The sequence below is a fragment of the Mugil cephalus genome, chromosome 1, assembly GCF_022458985.1.
Source record: "Mugil cephalus isolate CIBA_MC_2020 chromosome 1, CIBA_Mcephalus_1.1, whole genome shotgun sequence".
NCBI classification, from domain to species: domain Eukaryota; kingdom Metazoa; phylum Chordata; class Actinopteri; order Mugiliformes; family Mugilidae; genus Mugil; species Mugil cephalus.
In genome coordinates, this window is record NC_061770.1 from 17,903,167 (window position 1) to 17,926,843 (window position 23,677).

At 41.7% G+C, this 23,677-nt stretch overlaps 4 protein-coding genes and 1 long non-coding RNA gene across 6 annotated transcripts; 3 read left to right on the forward strand and 2 right to left on the reverse strand.

Moving 5' to 3' along the window:
* Positions 1–103: 103 nt before the first annotated feature.
* atp5pb (ATP synthase peripheral stalk-membrane subunit b) lies at positions 104–4,938 on the reverse strand. Its single transcript, XM_047571225.1, has 7 exons — positions 4,806–4,938; positions 4,123–4,159; positions 3,866–4,011; positions 3,075–3,238; positions 2,833–2,958; positions 1,222–1,401; positions 104–354 (listed from the first exon to the last, which is right to left on the reverse strand). Exons 1-7 carry the CDS (start codon positions 4,831–4,833, stop codon positions 277–279), a joined length of 759 nt encoding a protein of 252 aa, XP_047427181.1. The 5' UTR covers positions 4,834–4,938; the 3' UTR covers positions 104–276.
* Positions 4,939–6,164: 1,226 nt separating this feature from the next.
* LOC124997462 (TRAF3-interacting JNK-activating modulator) lies at positions 6,165–12,392 on the forward strand. 2 transcript variants are annotated; one of them, XM_047571170.1, is made up of 14 exons: positions 6,165–6,352; positions 6,869–7,305; positions 7,402–7,546; positions 7,641–7,746; positions 7,835–7,862; positions 8,071–8,100; positions 9,109–9,204; positions 9,940–10,011; positions 10,230–10,370; positions 10,542–10,679; positions 10,761–10,896; positions 10,997–11,142; positions 11,569–11,685; positions 11,905–12,392. In XM_047571170.1, the coding sequence occupies exons 2-14, from the start codon at positions 6,901–6,903 to the stop codon at positions 12,103–12,105; spliced, it is 1,761 nt and encodes a 586-aa protein (XP_047427126.1). In that variant the 5' UTR covers positions 6,165–6,352; positions 6,869–6,900; the 3' UTR covers positions 12,106–12,392. The 2 variants fall into 2 exon arrangements, with proteins under 2 accessions (XP_047427126.1, XP_047427135.1); XM_047571179.1 differs by having other exon boundaries at positions 6,166–6,352; positions 7,402–7,537.
* On the reverse strand, positions 10,021–14,203 carry LOC124997506. The gene is made up of 4 exons (XR_007110979.1): positions 14,077–14,203; positions 13,458–13,757; positions 13,295–13,379; positions 10,021–10,313 (listed from the first exon to the last, which is right to left on the reverse strand). It is a non-coding gene; the product is annotated as an uncharacterized LOC124997506 (long non-coding RNA).
* Positions 13,480–16,357, forward strand: dnase1l1l (deoxyribonuclease I-like 1-like). The gene is made up of 8 exons (XM_047571211.1): positions 13,480–13,620; positions 13,712–13,800; positions 13,875–13,961; positions 14,040–14,161; positions 15,215–15,327; positions 15,468–15,625; positions 15,910–16,006; positions 16,092–16,357. The coding sequence occupies exons 1-8, from the start codon at positions 13,480–13,482 to the stop codon at positions 16,170–16,172; spliced, it is 888 nt and encodes a 295-aa protein (XP_047427167.1). The 3' UTR covers positions 16,173–16,357.
* Positions 16,273–19,433, forward strand: si:dkey-183p4.10 (protein starmaker). Its single transcript, XM_047571156.1, has 7 exons — positions 16,273–16,529; positions 16,622–16,797; positions 16,893–18,557; positions 18,639–18,705; positions 18,809–18,878; positions 18,955–19,086; positions 19,168–19,433. Exons 2-7 carry the CDS (start codon positions 16,758–16,760, stop codon positions 19,282–19,284), a joined length of 2,091 nt encoding a protein of 696 aa, XP_047427112.1. The 5' UTR covers positions 16,273–16,529; positions 16,622–16,757; the 3' UTR covers positions 19,285–19,433.
* Positions 19,434–23,677: the final 4,244 nt, after the last annotated feature.

Genomic DNA, 23,677 nt, shown 5'->3' on the forward strand with positions numbered 1-23,677 from the left:
TCACGAAAGAGGACTCTCATAAAATATATAATAAAATATTGGCAGCACGAATATAACAAAGACTACACACACACTCAACACTGAAGAAAGACAAACAACCAGGTTACGTTGAATAAGAGAACCATTTATTTTACCGTCGGCTGACGTGTAAATACTGTACACACCCATAATATTGACAGAGACAATCTTTAAGGAGGAAATAGTCTATTCTGTAAAGAAAAGTGGGTCTCGTCTTGGGACAACGATGAGAGCAGCCTCCTCTGGAGCCAGGTCAGTTCAGGCCGTGGCTTTGGCCTGGGTTGCCTTGGCCAGCGCCTTCAGGTCTGTGATGCATTTAGCGATGCTCTCCTTCTCCTGAAAAAGATAAAATAAATAAATAAATAAATATGAAAGTCTGATTCATAAAGGACAGTAAAGAACAGGGGCTGAAGGTCGGCACAACACAGAGTGATTTATTTTGTGAAATATATATATTCCATTGTCAAATCTTTCAGTGTGCCATAAATACCGTATTTACTGACAGAGATTGTAAAAACTCCTCTGCAATTAGTAACTATCATTTATGGTGCGGTGTCACCTACGATAACGTGAATATGAAGAACGTCACGTTTGTTTGTTCAGTATTTCTTTCCATTACATGCGACCATGTATTGTTTTAGATTTGAAACGTTATGAAGACTAGTGCTGATTAGATGGTGAATAAAGAGTGAACCTGCTGAAGCATCGTCAACGCGTGGCTGTGTGCTCCAGCTATTCATCCCTGAAATGTTTTTGACAGTGGCAGTTTGCATCGGATCAGCCACTTGTAGCCTCCAACACCTGACGGACTACACACATTATCTAACTACACATTGTGTGTATGTAGTCAGTCGTAAACCCATTTTACTAGCAGGAGTTAAGGCAACAGAACATAAATACCTGACCAGTGACTGAATGCAACACCTCAATCAGAATTGCAGCAATGAAATAGAACAACTATCTGTTAAACACTGGCAGGGGAAGTAATATGAATCCTCTCCAAGTGCCTGGCAGGAGGGTGTGGCTGATAAGATAAGCAGCAATATTTGGATTTTATGTTATGATATTATTTCATTGACATTCTTTTCTTATTTTTTAACAAGAAAAATTACCTCACGGATGGTTATTATCTCTCAGGGACTTGTAGTTTGCACATGTACCAACACCTTAAAAATACATTGCTGCAAAGGAAAGGGCAGTGACCTGCTGAGGAGTGATGCTGCCGACGACATTCTTCTCCACCCAGCTGACCATGTGCTCCTGCTCCATGCGGCGGTGGAGATGCTGCAGGGCAATCTGATAGTCCAAGCGCCTCTTTACCTCGTTGGTCACCATATGTAGCCTCTCCCTGTAGTTGGTCTCCAGCAGCATGGCCACGTTGTTCTGGGGAGTCAAGGGGAGACAGTGGCAATCGTTATGCTGCTGTAGAATTATTTTAAAATCTTTACGGAGAAACTTTGAAATATAAATATATATTCTTCTGGTGGCATGGACATCGTGTTTCAGTTAACAATACTTTGTTAATTTCTTTTGTTGGTTTACTTTGTACATAAATGATGTATTGTAAATATGTTGGAGTTAGCATTTCATGCTAAATTTCACAGTCCCCAAACAACAAACATTTAAAAGGGTAACACAGTATAATACAAAAGACCAATATAAAACGCTTAAAAAGCTCCTGGATCAAGACAATATCTTAGGGCAGTTTGGACTGTTTTGATCTTATGTCGATGTAGAATTAACAAGAACGGTTTTCAGACATGTATCAAGCACTTTCAGTGTCTTATGGCTGATTTATAGTACTATAGTACTTGGCGCTGTGGCTTTTTTGGAAGTCGGTTTAATTTATGTATCCACTTCCTGCTTCACCGTCAACAATGGCAACTGAAACTTTCACAGAGATTTCGACAAAGACGAGTCCCACAAATGTTTGCGTCTCCAAACCTCTTCAGTTAACCTTTCCTCCATTCGTTCCATCTTTGACACAAAAAACACGCGCAGTAGCTTCTGCCTCAACTTAATGCATAAGTCTGGATTAGATGGAGTTGATACTGCAGCTAGTTTGCAACGCCAACAGAGACGTATGCCCAAAAGAAGCAGCAACATATTTCACATTGGAAGAAAAAAAAAACAAAAAAAAAACACACCGACCGTTTAATATAATGAAAGATTTGAATTTCAAACAGCTTATAAGATATGTGCCAATATCACAACAATGACTTTTTCTTGAAACTAGTTGAAGAAATTAATTTAAAAATAAATAAAAATAAATCACACTTCATGCTAATGGAAATATTGACTTTTTTTGTATTATTAGCTTTACGTGACCAGCTTAGTGCCAATATTATCTTTTCTCTTTTAAATCAGTAACTGAGACTAAATCCACAGAAATCCTCCCAAAAAGCTTCCAAAAACTGTCCAATACCGTGACTGTACTGAGGAGAACTACAGATATTTTTAAGTTGGACCATCATCCAGAGTTTTTATTTTCTTAACTGCAATTTGTATAAAGTTAACAAATTAATTTGTTGCATTACTTCTGAATGATCTTGACTTGATTTTTAGTGTCTAAAATCTTTACCCGTCACTTTTAACACATATTGGATGGGTAGCTGTAAATTGTGTTTACTTGTTTTGTTAATTAGATATTTTGTTCATTCTCCAGCTATGTTGCAGCAGTTTACACATGTCGCCTGTAGATGCTGATAACTACCGTGTCAGTTTCTCTCCAAGAGTAGGTATGAGGGAAGAGGTAAATTATTATTATGATTAAATATATGGGGAAATATGAACGTGAAGGTGAAAGCCATTTACCCTCTTGGCGTCAAACAGCGCTGCTCTTCCCTCGACTCTCCACTGCTCCTTCTTCTCATCCTCAATGGCCTGAGCCAAGTTGGTCATGGCGAGATCCTTCACCTCCTGAGCCTTGGCCACTTTGTCCTGTGGGGTGAAAAAAAAAGATAGAATGAAATGTAACAGTGATTAGAAAGGACAAATAACAAATCATCTGTGTGCAATTCAACACTACTCCGCCGTGTCGATGCACGACAGCCTACCTCGTTCAGTTTGTCAGCGAAAGCTGCAACACTTGGGCCGAATTTCTTGATACCATAGATGATGATGGAACCCATGGAGAGGAGAGCGAAGGTCTCGTGGTTAATGACGTAGATTTCCTTGGACAGCATGTAGAGGAGGAGGCCAGTACCCAGCACATAGGGTCCTGTAGAGGAAAGGAAGTACACAATTTCCATCAGGAATAATTTCTTTAAGTAATGTAACAATGACGTTAAGATTCAAATCTCTATCACCGTCCTTAAACACTGAGATGACGTTCCACCAGTTATTGGCAATGAGGTGCAGATGTTCGTTTCAGTGAGGGACAGGAGGACACTGGACAAACTGTTCTCTATCATGGACAATCAGTCGACTTCACTGGACTATCAAGGGGCAGCAGAGCTCATTCTCTAATGGACTGATCCAGATCCAGGTGCAGGACTTGTTTCATAGTTTACTATATCCAGCTGTATAACAACTCCATGTTATTCATGTTACTGCACATAATTGTACCTTATTAATTCTTCTTTTGTAAAAAATATGTGTTTACTACTGTCTCCATTTCTCATACATTTATTATTTTTTCATATACTAGATTTTTACTTATATTTTATTTCATCTTTTTACTTGTGATTCTCAGCAGTGTTTTTTTATATGCAACTAAGCTACTGTGACCACGTCGTTTCTCTTGTGGATCAATTAAATTCGTCCAAGTCTAAGGACGATGCTGCCGTCTGTAGTAAGAGAACTAACTTAACTCTAAAGTTTTGTGTCTGGATGAGAGGCTACAAACCTGTGACTCCTGTTTTGGGGTACAAGAGCTGGAAAATCTCCTCTGGGAAGATGCCATGGCGGACTTTGCCTCCCTTCTCTGGCAGAGGGGGCACTGGGGCCAGACTCCGGGATGATGTGTGAAGGGAGTGAGAAGCGTGGACCAGACTGTGGAAGAGCAGATTATTAAGAGATTTGACAAGGTCAAACTAGAAGGTACACAGTTGTCATTAAAACAAACAAACCACATAATAAAAAAATATGTTTAAAGACACATACCCAGCTCCGAAGGAGCCACTGCCTTTGAGGGCACCGGCTGCAAACCAACAGAGAACAGTGCTTTAAAAACAAAGCTTGAACCAATGCTTAAATTAATACATGTTTCAGCTGTTTATGCGCATGTTTTCCCATAGTGCACCTGAAAACTTGACAACTGTAATGTGCAAAGCCACGGTTAAAAGAAGGGACTGTTAGCCCTGCGATAGCATAATATACCTAATAAGAGCAGCTAATAGCTGAAATTTTAAAGTTTATCACACTCTGTGAATCCATCACAATAAACCACACTTAGTGTATATTGTGATTCTTTACTAGAAAGGTGAAGGGTGATGCTAGCTGTCAATAAGGTGACATTAGCTAGCGTAGCTTCAGTTCGCTGCAGCCAAATACCAGCGATATCTGATATAAACACATTTAAACGACTCTTTATTCAATGTTATATTCAAAACCACTCAACACAAATGTATACCCAATGAGCAAGCTGCAGTTTCCAAGCGGAACCTGGACTTAAATCGGTACCCGCTAGTCGGCTTTAGCATTAGCATGTCTCATTCAATGTGCGGCCTTCACGTTACCCTTCAGCTTCACAGCCCCGCTAAACCTTTATTTCTCCCGCTGGACAGTTTGTTAATTTCAGGGATGAACTTGTTTTAAAGTGGGCTAATAAAATACGCAGTACGTACCTGAGACAAAAACGAGCCTGGACAGCATGTTTGAGAGGTCAGGTGGCAACTTCTTGCTGTGTCCTTCTGCAAAGAGACACAAAGATGGTGGACACACGAGAACTCCCTACGAAACAACGCGGGACTTGAGCTGGTCGTTAAATAAAGTAGCCACTAGATGTCGCTGTACGCAATCATACAACAGAGGCGGTGGACTGAAATATATAATCTGTCTTACAGTATTTACAATACAGTCTTCTGTCTCCAAGAAGTTTCAACCTCATCCACACCTTGAGTCTGGAGCCTCTGACTGATAATGGGCTGTTAGAGCATCATTCATAAGGAAAGAGGACAGGGACAAACAGTCCCCCACCTTCAACAAGAGGCAGCCGTTAGTGGAAATTAGTTGCACCAGTTTCTGGTCAAGCAAGTTTCTGATGGGTTCTTACCCACAGTTCTCTATTTAAACCTCAAACTTTACACCAGTCCCTTAAAAGTGAAGAAGCAACTCGGACGAAAGGCAAAATATCTTCTCAGAACTCAACAAGTCTTTTGCTTTTGCTTTTTTTTTTAACACTTTTGGGATAATCATACAATGTTTTACTGCCCTGAAAGTGAATTTAAATTAATAGGAGTGATTAAAACGTTAATGGATGGAAATTGAGGTTACATCCGATGCTAAGGTTTGTTGTCTCAAGTTAATTCATCTTTAAAAGGCGAATAACATTACAACCACTGAAGTGAATAAGAATGACCATTAAGTGTTCTGCTGGGAAACCTTTGGACCTGGCTTAGACATGTACGACCAACCTAGACCAGACCAGGCACCCCCACCCCATAGCAATGACACTCCTTAATGGCAGCAGCCATCCCCAGCAGGATGCAGCCTGACACAGACACACACACACAGACACAAAAAAAAGCACATGGTGTTGACATGGCCTCCAAATTCACTAGATTCCAATCTGATCTCTCCGCTCAACTCTTAAAGGCCCTCAGAAGGTCCATGTCCATTCTCTGATGAGTCACAACTGCTTTGGAGGCTCAAGGGAGACCCACACAATATTAGGAAGGTGGTCATAATGTTATGCTTGGTCAGTATAAATACAGGCATGCACACCAAATGCGAACGATAAAGGCTGCCCAAGCTCTTCTTCATCTTTTCCACCTTCATCAGTCATTAACCTGCCTTAATGAGACATGAGGTCGCTGTTATTCAAGTTTCTGAATGATGGCTGCAGAGCTCTCTCACTCTCTCTCTCTCTCTCTCTGTCTCTCTTCCAAGTGGTGTATTTTATCCCAGACTGCACACAGAGGAAACTGTCTGAGTCTGTCTGTAATCTTGGGGCCCACCCGTGCGTGGCATCAGTTTGATGCGAGTGGCTAGTGAGATAGAGGAACATATGACGCTGTGGTTCCCTTCACTTCCTGTAAAATTATGCTCAACAGAAACAGCTACATGTGAAACACTGAAAAGCCCTGACACTATTTCTGAAGAGTGTGAAAATGGATGACTTCTCAAAAAACCTCACGAAGAGTTTTCCCCGCTGAATGAAATGGCTCAGACGGTAAGCTTTGGCATGGTCTCCATTTTGTCTTCGAGTTACCTTGTTGCTTTTTCCCTCCATAACTTGTATCTGCAGTATCCAGGGCCTAGTCTGCCGGCGACAACTCACTCAGCGTTAAAGTAGCATTTGATACAATACAGCGGCTACTGCAGGTGCTTCAGCCTGCACAGTTTTCAGAGAAAACACCGATCAACAAATGATCCTAAATGCCAGATACACTCCTAAGGCTTTTCATTTCGCTTTGCAAATGAAAAGCCTTGCAAATCTGCTAATTTGGAGCTCAGCTTATGATCTGTAAGTTGAGCTCCAATTAGGTCGTTTGTTTAAATCAGTAAAGTTGATTAGTATTTGAAGAATGCACGTTTATAACACCACCAAGTTGAATCAAATTACAACCTTGATACGGTTTTTGCAAGACTTGAAAATCTTTTATTCATTTCTTAGGAAATGGTGCGAGTTCTAGCCTACTGTTATGATTATTATAATCAGTGATGCTCTTGTCTTTGGTCTTCGTAGGCTTGAGGCGTACAAAAGCTAGAGGAGCTGCCATGGACATCCTGGACTACCGTGGGATACTTCTCAAACCAGAGAACGAGTTTGACCGATTAGTGGAGATCAGAGCACAGAAACGCGAGTATTTACGAGGACGCAACAACGTGACTTCATGTCGGAGCCCCCCGAGAGATCTTGACACAAGACAGATAAAGAATGAACTAAAGGAAAAGCGACAGCAGGAGTTTCTAAGGAGGAGATCCGTGAGCCCTGAGCCATGCGGCCCGAAGTCTTCGAGAAAGCGCTCGCCAAAGACCTTTTCACAACATTACAGTGCGAGCATCAAGTTTGACAAACTGTACACAAATACGCGAAATACTACCTCTGCAAATGGACGTCCGGGAATGATTTTAACACCAAACACCAGCGCGACCGAAGATCCAACAACCAGCAGCAAATGGGTAAAACATGCCTCATCTTTATTTGAGCAGCTGCATCAGCTGATCCAGTTGGGAATAAAAACCTGTATCTTCTTTTGTCTCCTCACATTTCCTCAGGCGTCATTACTGTCAGAGAAGTTAACATGGATGAGGGAAGAGAGAGACCACACAAAGAAGCAGGCATCTGCCTCCACACCAGTGATAAAGGAAACAAGCCAGCACAGACTGGAGACCACATATAAAAATAATAGCGGTATGAATGGTTAGACTCTTTCCAATGCCTCTGGAGCAGGGACTGTCAACTTCAACGCTCCATCTTTCATTCTAATAACGCTCCTTATTTCTTCTGGTAATAGGTCAAAAGACAAGCATCAGAACTGGAAAGGTTCAACAAAAATCACCCCTGCAAAAAGAAGCTATTATTCCAAAGAAGATAATGATAGAGGCCACTGCACAGACAGAGTGAGTTTTAATTAAAATCTCCCTGAAGTTTAAATGTCTTGATTTAAAAGAGAATCAGCTGTGATCCATGTTTTTCTCCTCCACACAGGTCTGGTCTCGTCACAATCAAGGAATCAGTAAGTTTCAAGAACTGTGGCTGTTTTCGCTGACAGTGTTAAATCACAAGGGTCTGGTTTAGATAATTTCAGGGGAAACATGTGTCACATCCCTAGAATCTACCACAGAGTTTTTAATCTGATGCCGGTGTTTTTTGAAAGGTCGACTTTTATGTAAACTGCACATACTAACTGTTGTTCCTGTCTCTTTTTTTCTCCATCTTAACAGGATATTCAGAGATTAGCCGACTACTTGCAGGTAAAGCAATACAATGTAACTTAAGCAACATAAAACACTGCATTGTTAGTTCAGTAAATGAAAAGTAGATTCTGCCTGTCCTTTTCCCACACTATAATACCTTTTTCTGTTTTCCATTATCCCATAATTGTGGCTGAAGCTGCATTGTGGCTAGCATGTGGAAGTTAATGCTAGCTGGATTTTATCTTTAAGATGCTGCTTTATTTGTTAAATCATTAATCATTAGTATTTCCAATTATGCAGTTTGTTGAGCAACATTTACACAGTTTTGTGTTGTGACTATATATATTAATATACTTGGTTTGGTATGAGCACTTAATAGCATGTGGTTGGCTAATGTTAGCAAACGTCTTCTCCGCTGTTACACTGTGTTTTACTTCATCTGTCGTTATCTCAATATGTTGCTCATAGATACAGAAGATGTTTTTAAGTAAAAGTAGCACATTTGTAATGTGTCTTTATACTCTGGAGTCCAGAGTCTTTTTTTTGTTGTGTATGCGCAGCTAGCTAGCATGTGGTAGCCAATTTTAGCAAAACCTGTGTACGTGATCATACTTGAGTTTTTTTTTTTTTTTTCATTATGACTAACAACATGTTAGAAACTCACCACACTATTTGTGTCATGTTTGTATATTGGTGCTAATTTGTTCGATATTCAGTCTTCATGATATTTTTTTTATGGTTAACCTATATTTTACAAACCTGCCATTTTCCCACTAGTAGATGTTCATGAGCAAATTAGTGTTTGTGAATTCTAAAGCTACTGCCTTGTGCATGAACAGCAGCTAGCATGTTTTGGCGACTGTTAGCTGTGTTTACAATGCTCCACTCTGGTTGCTATGACTGTCGCTACGTACCAGCAGTAAAGTTCTCTGAAGCACTCCAAGAACCTCATAACTTATTTACGAGCGTTATTCATTTTAAACATCCGGTTTATACATTAACGGGAGACATAAGTTGACCTTTGGTAGTTGTGGCATTTATCTTTTCTGTTGCTTTATCTGTCAGGAAGCCCTGTGGAGAGAGGAGGCGGCAAAGAAGAAGCTGGCAGCCCTCCAGAAGTCCATGTCAGACCTGCAGAACTCCTCAAACAAGATATGGACTGTAAGACTCTCTGCCATGAATGCACAGTCTTTTTACTACATCATCATGTTACACATCAGACCCCATTGCATTGCAGCTTCCAGATACATACGTAGTTCTCATTTTAAAAAAGCCATGTTGCTGCATCGCTTGGCTGAGGTTACGACGTTTCTGTGACACAGCCTTGTAGCCAACGCTGTATGGCAGCTGTTGCCTCAGGAAGGCCTGTGCAGCCTGTGGTTTGGAGCTTCCTGCTTCCGCACCAGTCTATACTGCATAGGACGATGCAAGCTGTCGTTCTCAGACAGGAAGGGCGTGCCATTCAGAAGCGAACTATAGGTGCTATGCATCCTCATTAGCACTCTTTTAGGTAACTTTGACTGTAGTGAATGAAGGGTTGTTGTTGTTGCCGTTTCCCTACTTTGTTTATTGTTTTTATGTGGGTTTAAGAGCTGATGATTAATAATTTATTTCATTCCAACATTTTAAGCTTCTCTTCTGTAAAAATTGGTTCTCACCAAGGTATGGTATAACTAGTCGCCTTATATATTTATTATTTTCCACAATCTTAGCCAGGCTGTGTTGCAGCCCATTATGATCTGTCTTGAGGATCACTGATTCTGCAAGTTCCCCTTTGTGCACCTGTGCGTGCAGACTGTGAAGCAGCAGACTGTCAGATTTTGGTACATGAACTATTAATTTTCCATCTCTAGGTTACAGCGTGACAGTCATTCATTTCCTTTCTAACCCACACAGTCTCGCTGCAGTGAAGATCTGCTTACAAACAAGATCAAGTCTCTGGAGGCACAGCTGCAAGTTTGCCTGCAGGTAAGCAGCAGAAACTTAGCAGGAAGAGAGATTTGAATCACGCATTAACGTGTTCGTTTTTTTAACTTTATTTCTTAGCAACTATATATTGAGTATTATCCCGGCAATGTGCTGCTGAACAGTGAAACTAATAATGGCTGCGCTTGTCTGTGGTTTTGGTTTGCTTCTCACCTTAAAATCGTTGGTAGATGTAACTCGGCAGTGTTATGTCCCTGCAGAAGTTTCCGAAAGATGGTGTGAAGAAACTGGTCGTCCAGATGGAGAAGCAGAGGCTGGTGTATGAGGAGAAGGCCTTGGTTGCCCTGCAGAAGGCCACACAGGACAAGACAGAGGCTCTCAACAAGGCTGAGACACTGCAGGTCAAACATATCATAAATAAAAAGCGACCACGTTTCTTTTTTTTTATGATCTAACTACAGAGATAGTATCTCAATGATGTTCAGACTTGGGTGTGACCTGACGGCTAAATCAATACTGTGACACTGTTTCAGCTACATTTTTTTTGACACATATTTATTTTTTGCCTAAAGGAAGCTTTAATTACATCAAAGGCAGAGGCACTGAGGTGGCAAAGTCTTTATGAGGAGCTGAAGCAGAGTGCTATACAACTCAGGGAGAACCAACACCTCAGCAATGAACAGCTGCAACAGCTGCACAGCCAAGTGGAGGTACGGTATATTGCGACAATGTGCACGGTGACAGGTTTGCATGTAAATGGCTGTGGAGAAACATGAGTGTGCCTTGTGCAGCTGTCCAGAGCCAGAGAGGACGAGCTGAGGGAGGAAGTGGTGTCATTAAGGCAAGAAAGGCAGGATCTACAGTACAACATCTGCCTGCTGCAAGAGGACAACCAGACTCTAAGACAAGAAATGGAGCACCTTAGAGGCACGTTATATTTTGTTAAGGGTCATAAGAGCCAATCTTTGGTTTACATGGAAGTAATTTCAACAAGGCACGTTTATTTAATACGCTTCCTGTTTCCTAGATGGCGGTGACGAGGTCCAGGACTTCATGAAGCAGGACTTCATGATGTCAGAGGAAGCAGATTTACGACCGACTCCGCAGAGGGAGTCTCAGCTGGAGGAGCTGCTCCGTCAGGTTCAGGATAAACTCCAGCTCAAAGAGACGGAGGTAAAGTGGAGGAGCGTGGCAGTAAACCGCAGCGCATTCACGGGCCTCACGTTCAGTTTGATGCAGAACTAAGTTAAAGCACAAACGTGTCACAAAATCTGACAACTGTGAGTGTTTACATTTACAGAGAGTGTGCAGAGAGTGATGCATCATGTACCAAAAGGAAATGCGCATTAAGGATGCACAGTTGAATGGACTGCTATCTCAGCTGTTTTAAATGAAAGCTGAGCACCGTAACCTTCATGACGTTAGGATTTAGTGCATGACTATGATCACACACACATATATATATATGTAGCTCATTTGACACCTCTGACTATAGATATATTTACAAACGCACCTGCACTGTAAATGTGTTTGGAGTGCAGCTATGTGTAATATAATTTATGTTCTTGTTCCATATGGTGTGTGTGTGTTTGTGCGCAGTGTGAGGAGCTGCAGACAGAGCTGCATGCTATAGAGCAGGAGTGTCAGTCCAGCCAGGCCCGTCTGTCGCAGTGCAGAGAAGAACTCCGGCAACTCAGCCACCACCGCAGGAGAACAGTGAGTGGTTTGTGTGTGACTGTGTGTGCGTGTGTGTGTGTGTGTGCAATTAGGGAAATCTGAGACTTCATGCCCTTGAAGCTCTCATTTGCCCTCTCATTGTCAAACACTTTGCTTCGTCGTTGCTGCACCACGTCAGGAATTTTAAACCCGCTCATACGTACGTGACGAAGCGGGACTCAGATATTTGTCTCGTCTCTGTTTTTTTTTTTTTTTTAGACGCCGTGTCGTTCCTGGTGGAGGGCGTTCGTTTTCTTCCTTCTGCTCCTGGCTGTAGCGGGGGTTGCCATGCTGTGGTCCTGGCATCCTCCTTTCAGGGAGCAAGTTGAAGACCTGTACTCGGACATAGAGACGCGCATCGAAGACTATCTCATGGAAATGGCCTCTCCTCAAAACTCGGGCTGCTTTAGACCGATATGATAATGTCACCGCTCAGGAATGTTGTTTGTTGTTGCTTTTGTTTTTATTTTTTAAAAAAAGATATTTTCATATAATGTATTTAGTTTTTATTTTCTATGTGTCATAGGTTTTTAGACTAAACTCAAAGTTCGTGTGATGTGATGAAAATAAAACCATTCCGAGAAATGAATGAATTAAAATATTGAAATAGAAAAGTAGGGTTAAAGCTAAATTTGTGTATTTGTACTGTAAATGGTTTATTTGAACAGCAGCACCATCTTGAAATATTAAAAATTCATATATTTTGATTGATGGACTTTATTTGAATGCACTCTGTGATGTGGTGGTGGAGAGGGGGGAAGGCACACATTAGTTTTTAAAGATACATTTACAGTAATATGAGCGTTTATTAGATTTAATCATAAGAAATGAGACACCCATAACACGCCTACTGACCTCTACGTAGTAGTTATTCATTTAAGGGAATGAATCAGAGGACATTAAGAAGGTCGATAATCTCAGTACCTCAGATTATATCTAAACCAAATCCTACAGCTGAAATGTGTGAACTGGGAAAATGTTACAAGCGTTATATGTTTTATACAAATAATTAATTATTTTTCATTAACAGACCCACTATAAAATGGGTTTTTACATAGTTTACCATATTTATATTTTACGTCTTATATTTTCTTATATTATCTTAATTGAAATAACAGTTTTGCTTGTCTTTTACTGACGGCTGTCTCCTTTAACCTGGAGCTATAAAGTACTCCACATAATTTAGTTTTTTTTTTTAATCGATAAAATGCATTAAAAGCGAAAGGGTTTATTGAGTGGATCCAGATAATGACAGAAAAAAAAAATCTACAAACTGACACCAGAGGGATAATTCTCCGCATTGTCTTGGTAAATAATGTGATCACACTGTGTGGTAACTACCAGCTGCTCTTGCTAAAGGCGCCAGAATTATACGTAGCGAACCCAAATGTTCATGAAACCGACAGACATGGCCGCCTCCATTGTCTCATCGCACTCAAACTTGGAGACAGAACAAAGCTGAGTTGGGAGTCATTGTTCATCGTATTCATTGGTTTTAAACCGTTCCAGATAAACCTCCATTCTCAACAGGCACTGACACAGCACATCCAACGCACACACACACACACACACACACACACACACGTGTATGTCATTCACCCACGTTTACCTGCATGTTCCCTAAATCCACCGCTGGACACAGAAGAGATGCGTCTCCGCTGGCCTGAGATCAGTCTCCTACTGTGTCGGCTCCTCTGAAGGTAAGAGACAGACGGGTGTTTGTAACACGTTTCACGACACGTCGACTCTTTCTAAACTCTTGTTGTACTCACAGAGCACACACTTTTCTGCAAGATGAGGACCGTGGCGCTGCTGTTTGTTGCGGCGCTGTGTGCGCTGAACGTCGCATCCGCTCTGAAAATCTGCGCCTTCAATGTCCAGAGCTTTGGAGAGTCAAAGGCGAGCAACAAGAAGGTTATGGGCGTTCTACTGAAGGTAAACCGATGTATGCCGATGGCAGCAACTGAAGCGACACAAGACCACACACGGCTCAAAGGAGCTAACTGTCCCCGCTTTGGCTCCCTAGATTCTCTCTAGGTGCGACTTGTGTCTTATCCAGGAGGTCCGAGACTCTAAAGGAGAAGCAATAAAAGCTTTGGTTAAAGATCTAAACAGGTAAAAGCGCCGTTTACTAGCATCCGCCCAACATCAGCTTGGACTTTAATGCCGTTCGTGTCGTTGCCTGGCAGATTTGACAGGTCCAACTCCTATTCTTACGTGGAAAGCGAAAGGCTCGGAAGGAAGACCTACAAGGAGCAGTACGTCTACATTTACAGGTGAAACACAAGCCGCACCAAACAAACACAACCCGTTCATTTGAACAGACACGACAGCTCTTATGTCGTTATCTCCAGGAACAACGTGCTGGAGGTCAAAGAGCAGTATCAGTACCCTAAACTAGAAGGAGAGGGGACCAATGAGACCGACGTTTTCTCCAGGGGACCTTTCATCGTCCGCTTTCACTCCCCGACTACATGTAAGACATTCAAATGGAAAGACAGGTGTGGATTTAAACAGGACATGATTAGGTTATGTCTTGATTATCTGGCCACAAAGTCAGCAAATTAAGGCTTCATTAAAACAAATAAACCTGGAAAACATATACCGTGAGTGCGGTACACTGGCTGCTGACAAAAAAAAAAAAAAAGAAGCTACAGAGGGTGATAAGAAATGACCGCTGCCATCCAGGACAGAAATTATTCTCTCCTGATTTCTGGAAAATGATACAATAGCTTAAGGACACGCACAAACAGGCTTAAAAAACGTTTCTATCTGTGGACGGTGATTAATCCAGATCTGCTGTACTTCACTTATGCTACATTATTCACATTTTCTATTACTGATTGAAACCTCATGTTTGAATAAGGTCTGTATTTGGCACTTTCCATGCACAATTACAATAAACCACATCTATCTATCAAGAGCTTTTTAAAGTGGACTCTAGTGAGTGAACGCAGCGTTAAATCTGAGTCAGCACAGATCTGCAGTAGAGGTGAGTTGCTGCAGTATCTTACAGCGGCAGAGGTCTTTAAACTCTGCCAACCCATCCGTCAGATTCAGGAGAGTTTCCACCAATTAATGTCATCCGCTCGTCAGAACCTGCCTGCCACTACCTGTCACAAAGGAAATGTGGCTCTTGGTACCCGAGGTAGTTTAAGATATACTTTTATATTTCCTGAACTCCTGAACACAAAAGACTTAACTGAGTTTCCTTAAAGTTGCTTCTTTAGTTCAGTGCCAAACATACAGTTCAGGACTGGTGTAGATGAGCGGCTAAACATTTTCAAGAAAACTCGTTTGAACTTGTTTCAGCTTAATACTATAGGTGACAAAACAATATCAACAACAAACTTAATAATTGTGTGAATAAATTAATCACGGATCAGTACGAGTGTTAAGATGTAAACAAAGTCCTGCAGCCAGAGTGAACCTGTGCAAACAATAAGGAACAAGGAAACAAGGAAATTAATAACTTGTTTTTTCTTTATCACACTATAACTATGATCAGATTTGTTTGTTTTTTTTCCAGTGTTGAAGGATTTTGTCCTGATAGGGCAGCACACATGTCCAAAAACGGCCATGAAAGAGATCGATGAGCTGTACACCGTCTTCAAATGGATTTACAAGAAGTGGAAGACTGATGTAGGTTGAACCGCCCCATCATCTTAATCACAAGTTTATTTTTTGCCCGGCTCAGTCATATATCTCTCCTCCCATATGATTCGTGAGTAATTTCGTGTTGCTGAACTTCCCTTTTTGCTTTCCTTTTTGTTCACGGGCAGAATGTGATGATCCTGGGCGACCTGAACGCCGGCTGCAGCTACGTCACCGTCAAGGGCTGGAGGGCCGTGCGCTTAAGGAGCGACCCCAAATTTCGCTGGCTGATCGGGGATGAGCAGGACACCACCGTCCGGGAGAAGACGCACTGTGCCTACGACAGGTCAGAGAAAAAAAACTGTTGTGTTTCGTGATGCAAATGACACGAGCCCAGGCCATGAAATAGAGGACTGTGCACAAAGATGGTTGTGGTGCCTAAAGTTGTGCTCCGATATGGATGTGAATACCCTCAAATTAAAGCTGAGAGTCTGCACTTTAAGCCTCTATTCATTATATAACCATAATATAACCAGTCCATATAAGGGCCTGACTTTGACGACACCGTCGCACATATTCTGATCACCCTAAGTGCTTTTCTTTGAACACGTCAATCCTATTTTCCAACAGGATCATCGTTCACGGACGGGAGATTACTTCCAGCATAGTGCCAGGTTCAGCTCAGCCCTTCAACTTTAAAGAAAATTTCCACCTCACTGAGTCGGAGGTAAGGCTGCCAAATAAATGCATGTTCTTAGTTCAGTTTGATACGTAACACGGTATTAATTCTGGTCTTTTTAATGGCGTTTTAGGCTCTTGAGGTGAGTGATCATTTTCCCGTAGAAGTTGACCTGAAGCCCAACCACCGCTACCTCCTGCGCAATGAGCTGTAGACCACTCAAGACTATTTGTTTTTATCTGATTTGAATTAATGAAATGAATCACAGCATCCGACAGAATGTTTACTGGTATTTATGGTTATTTTATAATGACTCTCAACTCATCATCAAAGTGGCGTTCATCTCAGTTATGTAAGACACCAATAAAACACGAGCTGCTTCAGCTTGAAGGAACAGAGCGTACGACTGCTGCAGTTTATATTGTGCATCTGAAACCAAAACCACATCAAAGCTGACATCATTTCTGGAGCTCTTGAAGGTACGTTCCTGCACAAGAGACGAAATAATACTTTTGCAATTTCCCCTTTTTGGAGAAACCAGAGAAATTGACACGCGTCTTAATCTTTTATGGTGAGTTCGCGCCGTGGCAGGTGTTTGCCATCACACGTCCAACCTTGTGTTTTAGTTTTTAATGTATAGTTTATGCGCCGTCTGTTTGACAGGAAGCCATTTGCAGCGACAACAACAGACGAGAGTCACTTCGTGCCATCTTCCTTTTTGAGAGAGGAGAGCGCAATGCAGTAAAGTTTGCCTCAATATAGCTCTTAAAATAACTTTTTGATTTGTCTGTTTGCAAAGATGGAAGGTTTTTCTGACCTCCTTGCTGATGCGTTTTCAGGTAAGAAACACATTTTGGTACTTTTGTGGTGTTTTTTTTTTTTTTTTTTTTTTTTTTTTTTTATCTTTTCACAAAGCATGTTGGTGTTGTTACAGAGGCATCTGTTCCGTCGTTCCCTGATGGAGATCTAGACTTTGAAAATCTGAACTTTGATGAAAGGTCTGAGGAAGATCAGACAGAGGAGTTAACAGCAAAGCAAGAGGAGGCTGTGTTCCAGGAAGCAACTGGTGTTTTGTTTGGGGAGGAAGCTGAAGACATGGCTGAAAATGTTTATGCAGAGCAGACGGTTGAGGCAGGCGATGATTTTAAAAGCGCAGGGGTCGGTGTTGGGAGCGAATCCCCGGAGGAGGGCTACACGAGTTCAGATGGAGACCCTGACGAGGAAGATTCTGTCTCCTCTGAAGAGGATGAGGATGAGGATGAGGATGTGGGAAGAGCAGAGAAACCAGGGGATTTGCTTATGTCAGTCCGCTGCAGTGACGACGATAATAAAGAGGACAGGATCTTTGCTGAGGAACGACCTCTAACCCCGCAGGGCGCTGAAATCCCTCAAGCTGGAAACAAGGAGCAAGGTGAAGCTGAGAGCGATGAGGAGGTGTCCTATTTTGAGAGGGTCCCTGAACGTGGGACGAATGGGACGACGGTTAAAGGCGCCGGGACTGAAGAGGATGAGCAGGAAAGCGAAGAAGAGGGGCAAGATGACTCATCTGATCCCGAGTGCGAGGAGGGCATGAAAATCGACGAAGAAGAAACCGTGGCTCCTTCTCAGGGCTTTGAGAAGGAGGTTGAAAGTCCGTGCAAGGATGATCCCCCAGAACCCAGTTTGGAGTTTCCCTGCTTATCCTTGCAGAATCTGGAGGATCTCATTGCGGAAGTTGACGGTGAGGAATGTGTGGAGAAAATGAAGGAGTTCTCAGGAGAGGAGCACCAGGAGGCAGGTGAGACTTTTGCAGATTACCCGTCAGACTTTTCGTCCTGTGAATATGTAGAAGACAGAAGGAAAAATCATGAAAGCGAGCCGTATGCCTTGCCTTGTTCACCTGGATGTGGCCCATTTAGACGGCAGAACGAGGGTGGGGAAAAAGTTGAGGACACAGACGACACAGAAGATGGGTTTTTGTACAGCCTAGATTTAGAGAAGGATGTTCATAAGATGGACACTGACGTGGCAGGTAGAGAAGAGCACAGGGTAACACTGACTAGAGAGGAGACGGTCGAGAGCGACTCTTACAGCTCCAGTGACGACGAGGTCTGTGATAGGAGGACCCGCGAGGAAGATAATGATCTTGAAAACAACAATCAACTGGATGGCGCTCAGCGTTACGAGGGAAGCTACGCGGCGTTCTCCAGGTGGAGCAACTCTGACGACCGCCGCGTCACAGACAACGGAGCGGGTCTCGCAGATTACATGAGCTGGGATTTCAACGTGTTAAAAACTGATACCTTCCTGTCCGAGTACCTGGAAACCACAGAAGACACAAGTAAGACAGAGGCAGCTCCTTTAGAGCGTCCGGCAGAAGACGTCAACAGCTACTCTGTGGTGCAGAGAGAAGACACCAAAACCACAAGCCCCTCCGACAGAGGATCTCTCGACGACAGCTTCTTCTTCAACACTGAAATCGAGGCCTCAGGCATCACTGAGCTCGGGCAGCTGGGGGACGACGAGTACGAAGACGAGAGGAACTGGGACCAGGAGAAGGAGAGGATCGAGGCTTTCTACAAGTTCTATAATGACAGTGATGAGGAAAATGGAAGAGAAGGTGAGATCCGATGCACGATGTAAATCAGATAATGTCATAAATATAACAAATTCATCTGTTTGCATTTGTGTGTGTATTCAGAGAGGCACCCTAAAGTACAGTTTTGTACAGATCCACTGTCTCAAGTCATTCACTATGAAACGGAGAGGTAAGCCATGACCCTGGTGCGCATTAAACATGATGTCTGTTGAATAATAACTTCAGCTAGAGGCAATACAGAACTAACCAAAGCCTGTTTCCTCTTTTCTCAGCAGTGACACGGATTCACTCACTAGCTCCACTGACAGGGAGGAAGACTTGAGCTCTGCTGAAGCATCTGATGTGAGGAAATGATCATTTGCATGTGGAGACACACACATAAACAGAAACACTACTTAACTGATGTGTCTGTGCCCAGGAACCGAGAGTGCTCAATGACATCGTGCAGACGAAACCAGCCTGTGATCCCCCAAAGGCCGCGGAGCCGCCAGCGAGTCCTCCGGACCTCACACAAACACAAACCTCCCAAACATGTACAAGAAAAAACAAGGTGTGCGATCAGAGGCCTTTAATGAGCATCCACTTTGGTTGAATTATCGTTACCCGACTGACCCGTCGTTTGTTCCTACAGTGTCTAAACGCGCTGAAGCTGATCCTGAAGACGGGCGTGGTGACGGTGATGGGACTGCTGGTGTACTGGCTGGCCACAGACCAAGCCGACTGGCTCAGCCAAGTTTTCTACTTTTAGGGCCGTAGCTCTGGTGAAAGATAAACAGCTAAGATTATACTGGTTTGTAAAGAACATGGTGTAAAGATCTCTACATTCATACTTGTACACAAACATTTGTTGTTACCTTTAAAATGTGCTTAATAAATACCTATCTTTGTTTAAAATGACACTGATGTACTTTCATGGACTATAGATAAGACATATTCCTAACTGCAGACAAAAAAAAAGGAAAACAAAGGCACAGAGTAACATCTCCTGGACAGTAATATTGGAGCATTAGTCGTATACCATTGTGGATGGTTATACGACTGGATATTTTAAGAAGTTATATGTTAAATTAGTAAAACAAAAAATAAAAAACAGGGTTAATTTTGACAGTTAACTGTAAAATAAAAACTAAAATACTGCTAAATGTTAATGAATCAGTAAAACTAATGTTTGCCTCTTGTTCTGCTGCATCACAGTTAATTAGTCACTATAGTTAGGCCTGTTACTATAGAAACAAAGTACAGAAAAATGACAGAAAATTATCTTATCTTATCTTATACTTACATTACTGTTTTGTTTTGTTTTTTTTTAAAAAAAGTGTAAAAAACGTCCTCCAATTCTGTTAGCCCTACTGTTAGCTTATCCGTGGTTTCTGTAAGTATTACTATTCTCCCGCTGGTGGCGCTACTTCATTTCCTGAAACAAGAACGGACGAAACCATAACAAACCACAAAAGAAGGGCAACAACAACGGCTTAAACGGAAATGATGTCAGCTTAAGTAGAGGTGCGCTTGTTTTTAAAACTTGCCTAAATAAATGTGGGCGAGGCTTATGTGTGCTATGCACGTTCCCGAGCTAACGTTCAACTCCGCGGATCATCGTTCGTACCCGCGCGACAAAACGAACTCTCCGCGTTGAGAGGCGTTATGGCTGGTTTCTTTTTTTAAGGGAATCCGAAACTAAAGCTTAACCGAAACTAGAACAAAGTAAACAAAGAACACAAGGGGATATTGTAAAAAGATAAATCGGGTTAAAATGACTTCGCTACAAAACAAGTCCGCGGAGGAAATCAGCGAGCTGCTCGATGAATACGGGATAAAGCACGGCCCTGTGGTCGGTGAGTCACTCATACTCTGTTTACTTTGCGCCCGTTTTTTGAATCGGTTTTCGTGTCAGCTAACTTCACAGGCCTCCGCTAGTCTATGTGAAGTGAAACCTCTAGTTATGGACCAAAGTATACAGTTTTCTGTCTATCCGTGTTTATATATAATGTACGTGTTTGGTACCTTTTCTGTTCACAGAGTCCACCAGAAGTCTGTATGTGAAGAAGCTGAAAGAGGCCATGGCCAAAGAGAAAAAAGCTAAACCCTCACCGGACAAAACCTACTACAGAGAAGAGGGTAAATCAGTGTCATGTGTAATTTATAGTGTACACTGTAGCCTCAGTAGTTATGACCAATAAATGATGCTCAAACCATGTGGTGTCCGTTTAAATCGAGGAAAACTGCACTTATTTAGCTATTATAACAATATTTCTACACTCAGCTTTTATTAGATGTATGATACCATAGTATTCAAGTATGGAGCATGGAAATGACTTAAACAACCAATCAAATGTGTTTCTGTATTTAGTCATGCATCAGTGTAGGACTTTTTTTCGACCTACGTGTTAACAAAGTTGGAAATCATGAACATTTAGGCACAGAAGTAAAGAAAACATACAAAATATGTTAAAATAAAAAGGATGCATGAAAGTAAAAAACAATAAGACGTTATTAAAGTGTTTGTACTTGGTCATACAAAAAGAAGGAAAATCAGAGACCCAGAATGGCAAATTAATTAAGGGTGGGTTCCTCTAATGAGGAACAGAAACATAATAGGCCAGATTGCAAATGAAGCGGTAATAAATGGACGTACGGATTTAAGACTTGACTAAATGTAATTTAAGACCTACAATGTAAAATATGCTTATATTTAAGACTTTTTAAGGCTTTCAATTGGGATTATCAAATTTTAGACTTTTTAAAACTCTGCAGAAACGCCAGGTGTATATGTGAACCCGGCTTGACGTTTAACGGGGTGTTTGTGTTTTCCTTCAGAGGATGAAGTCACCTATGTTTACAGGACACCGGTAAGTATCTCTTTCCACACTCTTTCATTTACACATTTAGTGTCTCGTCTGACTTTTATCTTAATGTGTAATGCAGAGTTTATATTTGATTGGGCTGGATACATCAGTTCATGTGTACCAACAATGGTTATCACTAAAAGAAATGACATGGAAATATTTAACAAAGAGCAAAAATCTTCTCCTCAAAAACAAAATTCAAAAACAAACAAACTCCAGAGGACAAGCTGTTACAGAAAATGAATGAATGAAATTCTGTATTTGTGTCAAGTATTTCAGCCTCAACAATAAAAAGTTAGCTGTAATTATAAAACCCAAGATTGCAGAGGACTAAGTACTATTTTTTTCATTACTAAACACTAGAGCCAGAAATGGAGGTCAGTCTAACTTTGCAGCAGCAACTTAAAGTTCATTGTCAGCTCAGTTTGTTGTTTAAATCCAGGCTGTTTCGGTATTTTAGTTCTCATCATGTTTCATTCCAACTTTGCAGATCAGAAGCGACGGCGCAGGAGACAGGTCAGTTTTGCTACATTATGCTCAAACATCAGTGTCTTTTCTGCTGTTTCCGTCCTCACTCTAACTGCTGGTTGTCTCGTCTCGCCAGTGGGACGTACATGAGGTCAAGACAAGATTGGGCTGAGGCAGACTCCTATGAACAGGAGTAAGTTACAGTCGTAACACGTCAAATGTTGCTACAGTTGTTGAGGGGCGTACGCAAACCCTCACACATGTACTTGTTATGTTTCTCTCAGCAGTAGATCCTACTCAACGACGTACTCAAGACCCAGGACCGAATACAGAGGAAGGGATTTCGTTGATGAGTAAGTGTCTTTTGTGTAAAGTCTTGCAAGCGAAACAAGTTATGATGCAAATTTTCGTTTTAAGATGGGGGTTATAAGTCTGTTCAAAAAGTCTGTTTTAATATGTTGTTGTGTAGGCATCCACTACACACACGGTCTCTCGGATAAGACTAAACTTCTGTTTGTTGTAGTGTTATTTATTATTAATGTATTGGTTGCTCTCTTTTTCTTAAGTCCAAATTACTGGTTTAGATAATACACCGATCAGCCACCACATTATGACCACTGACAGTAGAAGTAAATAACGTTGACCATCTTGTGACAATTCAGTGTTCTGCTGGGAAACTTTTGGGTCCGGCATTTCATTTATGTGGATGTTACTTTGATGCGTACCACCAATTTCATGCACCGTGGTGTCATGTGTTTCCCACATAACAACTCATAGGCACTCGTCCGTCCGTCAGACCAGGCCACCTTCCTTCTTCCACCGCTCAGTCGTCTTGTTCTGACGTTCACATGTCTCCATTGTAGACCTTTCTGCGTTAGACAGGGTCTGCAGCTACACAGCCTCATGCAAAACTGTGATGCATTGTATCCTGACACCTTTCAGTCAGAACCAGCATCAACTTCCTCAGCAATCTGAGCTACAGTAGCTCATCTGTTGGCTCAGACCACACGGCTTAGTCTGGTCCTCACAGTTTGTCCCTTGTCAAAGTCCCTCAAATCCTTCCACTTTTCCCTCCATCTAAAATATCCCTCCTACTGAAGCGCGGTCATAATGTTTTGGCTGATCAGTGTGTATGACGTACTGTTAAGCAGTCATGATCGAGTTGTATATTTAATAGTAAATATTACTTCTACATTTTAGGACACTTCTCTAAAATACTACATACAGTAATTAAGTTTAACTTTAAATGCAGTATTTAAACGTAATTGTATTTTTATTGAGGTTTCTTTTTACTAAAGAATCTAAATACCTGTTTCAGTCTCTAAAAACATTTCGGTAAAATGTTACCAAAGCCAGTTTGCGATGAAGGATTTAAACCGTCTGCCGTTTTATTATAATCCTCATTCAACTCACTTCTAGGCCCACCATGTACGACACGCCGTCCGCCTACAGAACTTCCTATTTGCAATCCACGCCCATGAAATCCAGTCCAGGTGCTCCCAAGGAAGAAAAGTCGTCTCGCCTCGTCCCACTCTGGGTTCAGTTCATCTTCTTCCTGGCTGTGGCAGTCTTCCTTTACTTAGTTTTTTCCAACATGGAGACAAATGAACCCTTCAAATTACAATGAGTTTATCTTTTACTCTCACCAAAGCTCATTTTACTTCATTCTGCATTTTTAGTTTGATGAATGTTCCTTAAGTGATCTTTTTTTAAGACATTGCTGACATTGTGGTTTATGCACTATTTGTATATGTCATGGTTTATTTTCTAGCGCACCAGCTAGAATCAAAGAAGATGCTAGAAACACATAACTCCCTCTTGCCTGCG

Bases quoted from the DNA above. Each gene is read 5' to 3' on its own strand.
- atp5pb (XM_047571225.1), bottom strand. From the start codon at position 4,833: ATGCTGTCCAGGCTCGTTTTTGTCTCAG. The intron at 3,239-3,865 runs GTTTGTAGCCTC...TTTCCTCTACAG, and splicing joins CCCCAAAACAGGAGTCACAG to GACCCTATGTGCTGGGTACT. The intron at 2,959-3,074 runs GTAGGCTGTCGT...TTCACCCCACAG, and splicing joins TCGCTGACAAACTGAACGAG to GACAAAGTGGCCAAGGCTCA.
- LOC124997462 (XM_047571170.1), top strand. From the start codon at position 6,901: ATGGACATCCTGGACTACCGTGGGATACTTCTCAAACCAGAGAACGAG. The intron at 7,547-7,640 runs GTTAGACTCTTT...TTCTGGTAATAG, and splicing joins AAATAATAGCGGTATGAATG to GTCAAAAGACAAGCATCAGA. The intron at 10,012-10,229 runs GTAAGCAGCAGA...ATGTCCCTGCAG, and splicing joins AGCTGCAAGTTTGCCTGCAG to AAGTTTCCGAAAGATGGTGT.
- dnase1l1l (XM_047571211.1), top strand. From the start codon at position 13,480: ATGAGGACCGTGGCGCTGCTGTTTGTTGCGGCGCTGTGTGCGCTGAAC. The intron at 13,801-13,874 runs GTAAAAGCGCCG...GTTGCCTGGCAG, and splicing joins TTGGTTAAAGATCTAAACAG to ATTTGACAGGTCCAACTCCT. The intron at 14,162-15,214 runs GTAAGACATTCA...TTTTTTTTCCAG, and splicing joins CTTTCACTCCCCGACTACAT to TGTTGAAGGATTTTGTCCTG.
- si:dkey-183p4.10 (XM_047571156.1), top strand. From the start codon at position 16,758: ATGGAAGGTTTTTCTGACCTCCTTGCTGATGCGTTTTCAG. The intron at 16,798-16,892 runs GTAAGAAACACA...GTGTTGTTACAG, and splicing joins CCTTGCTGATGCGTTTTCAG to AGGCATCTGTTCCGTCGTTC. The intron at 19,087-19,167 runs GTGTGCGATCAG...TTGTTCCTACAG, and splicing joins CATGTACAAGAAAAAACAAG to TGTCTAAACGCGCTGAAGCT.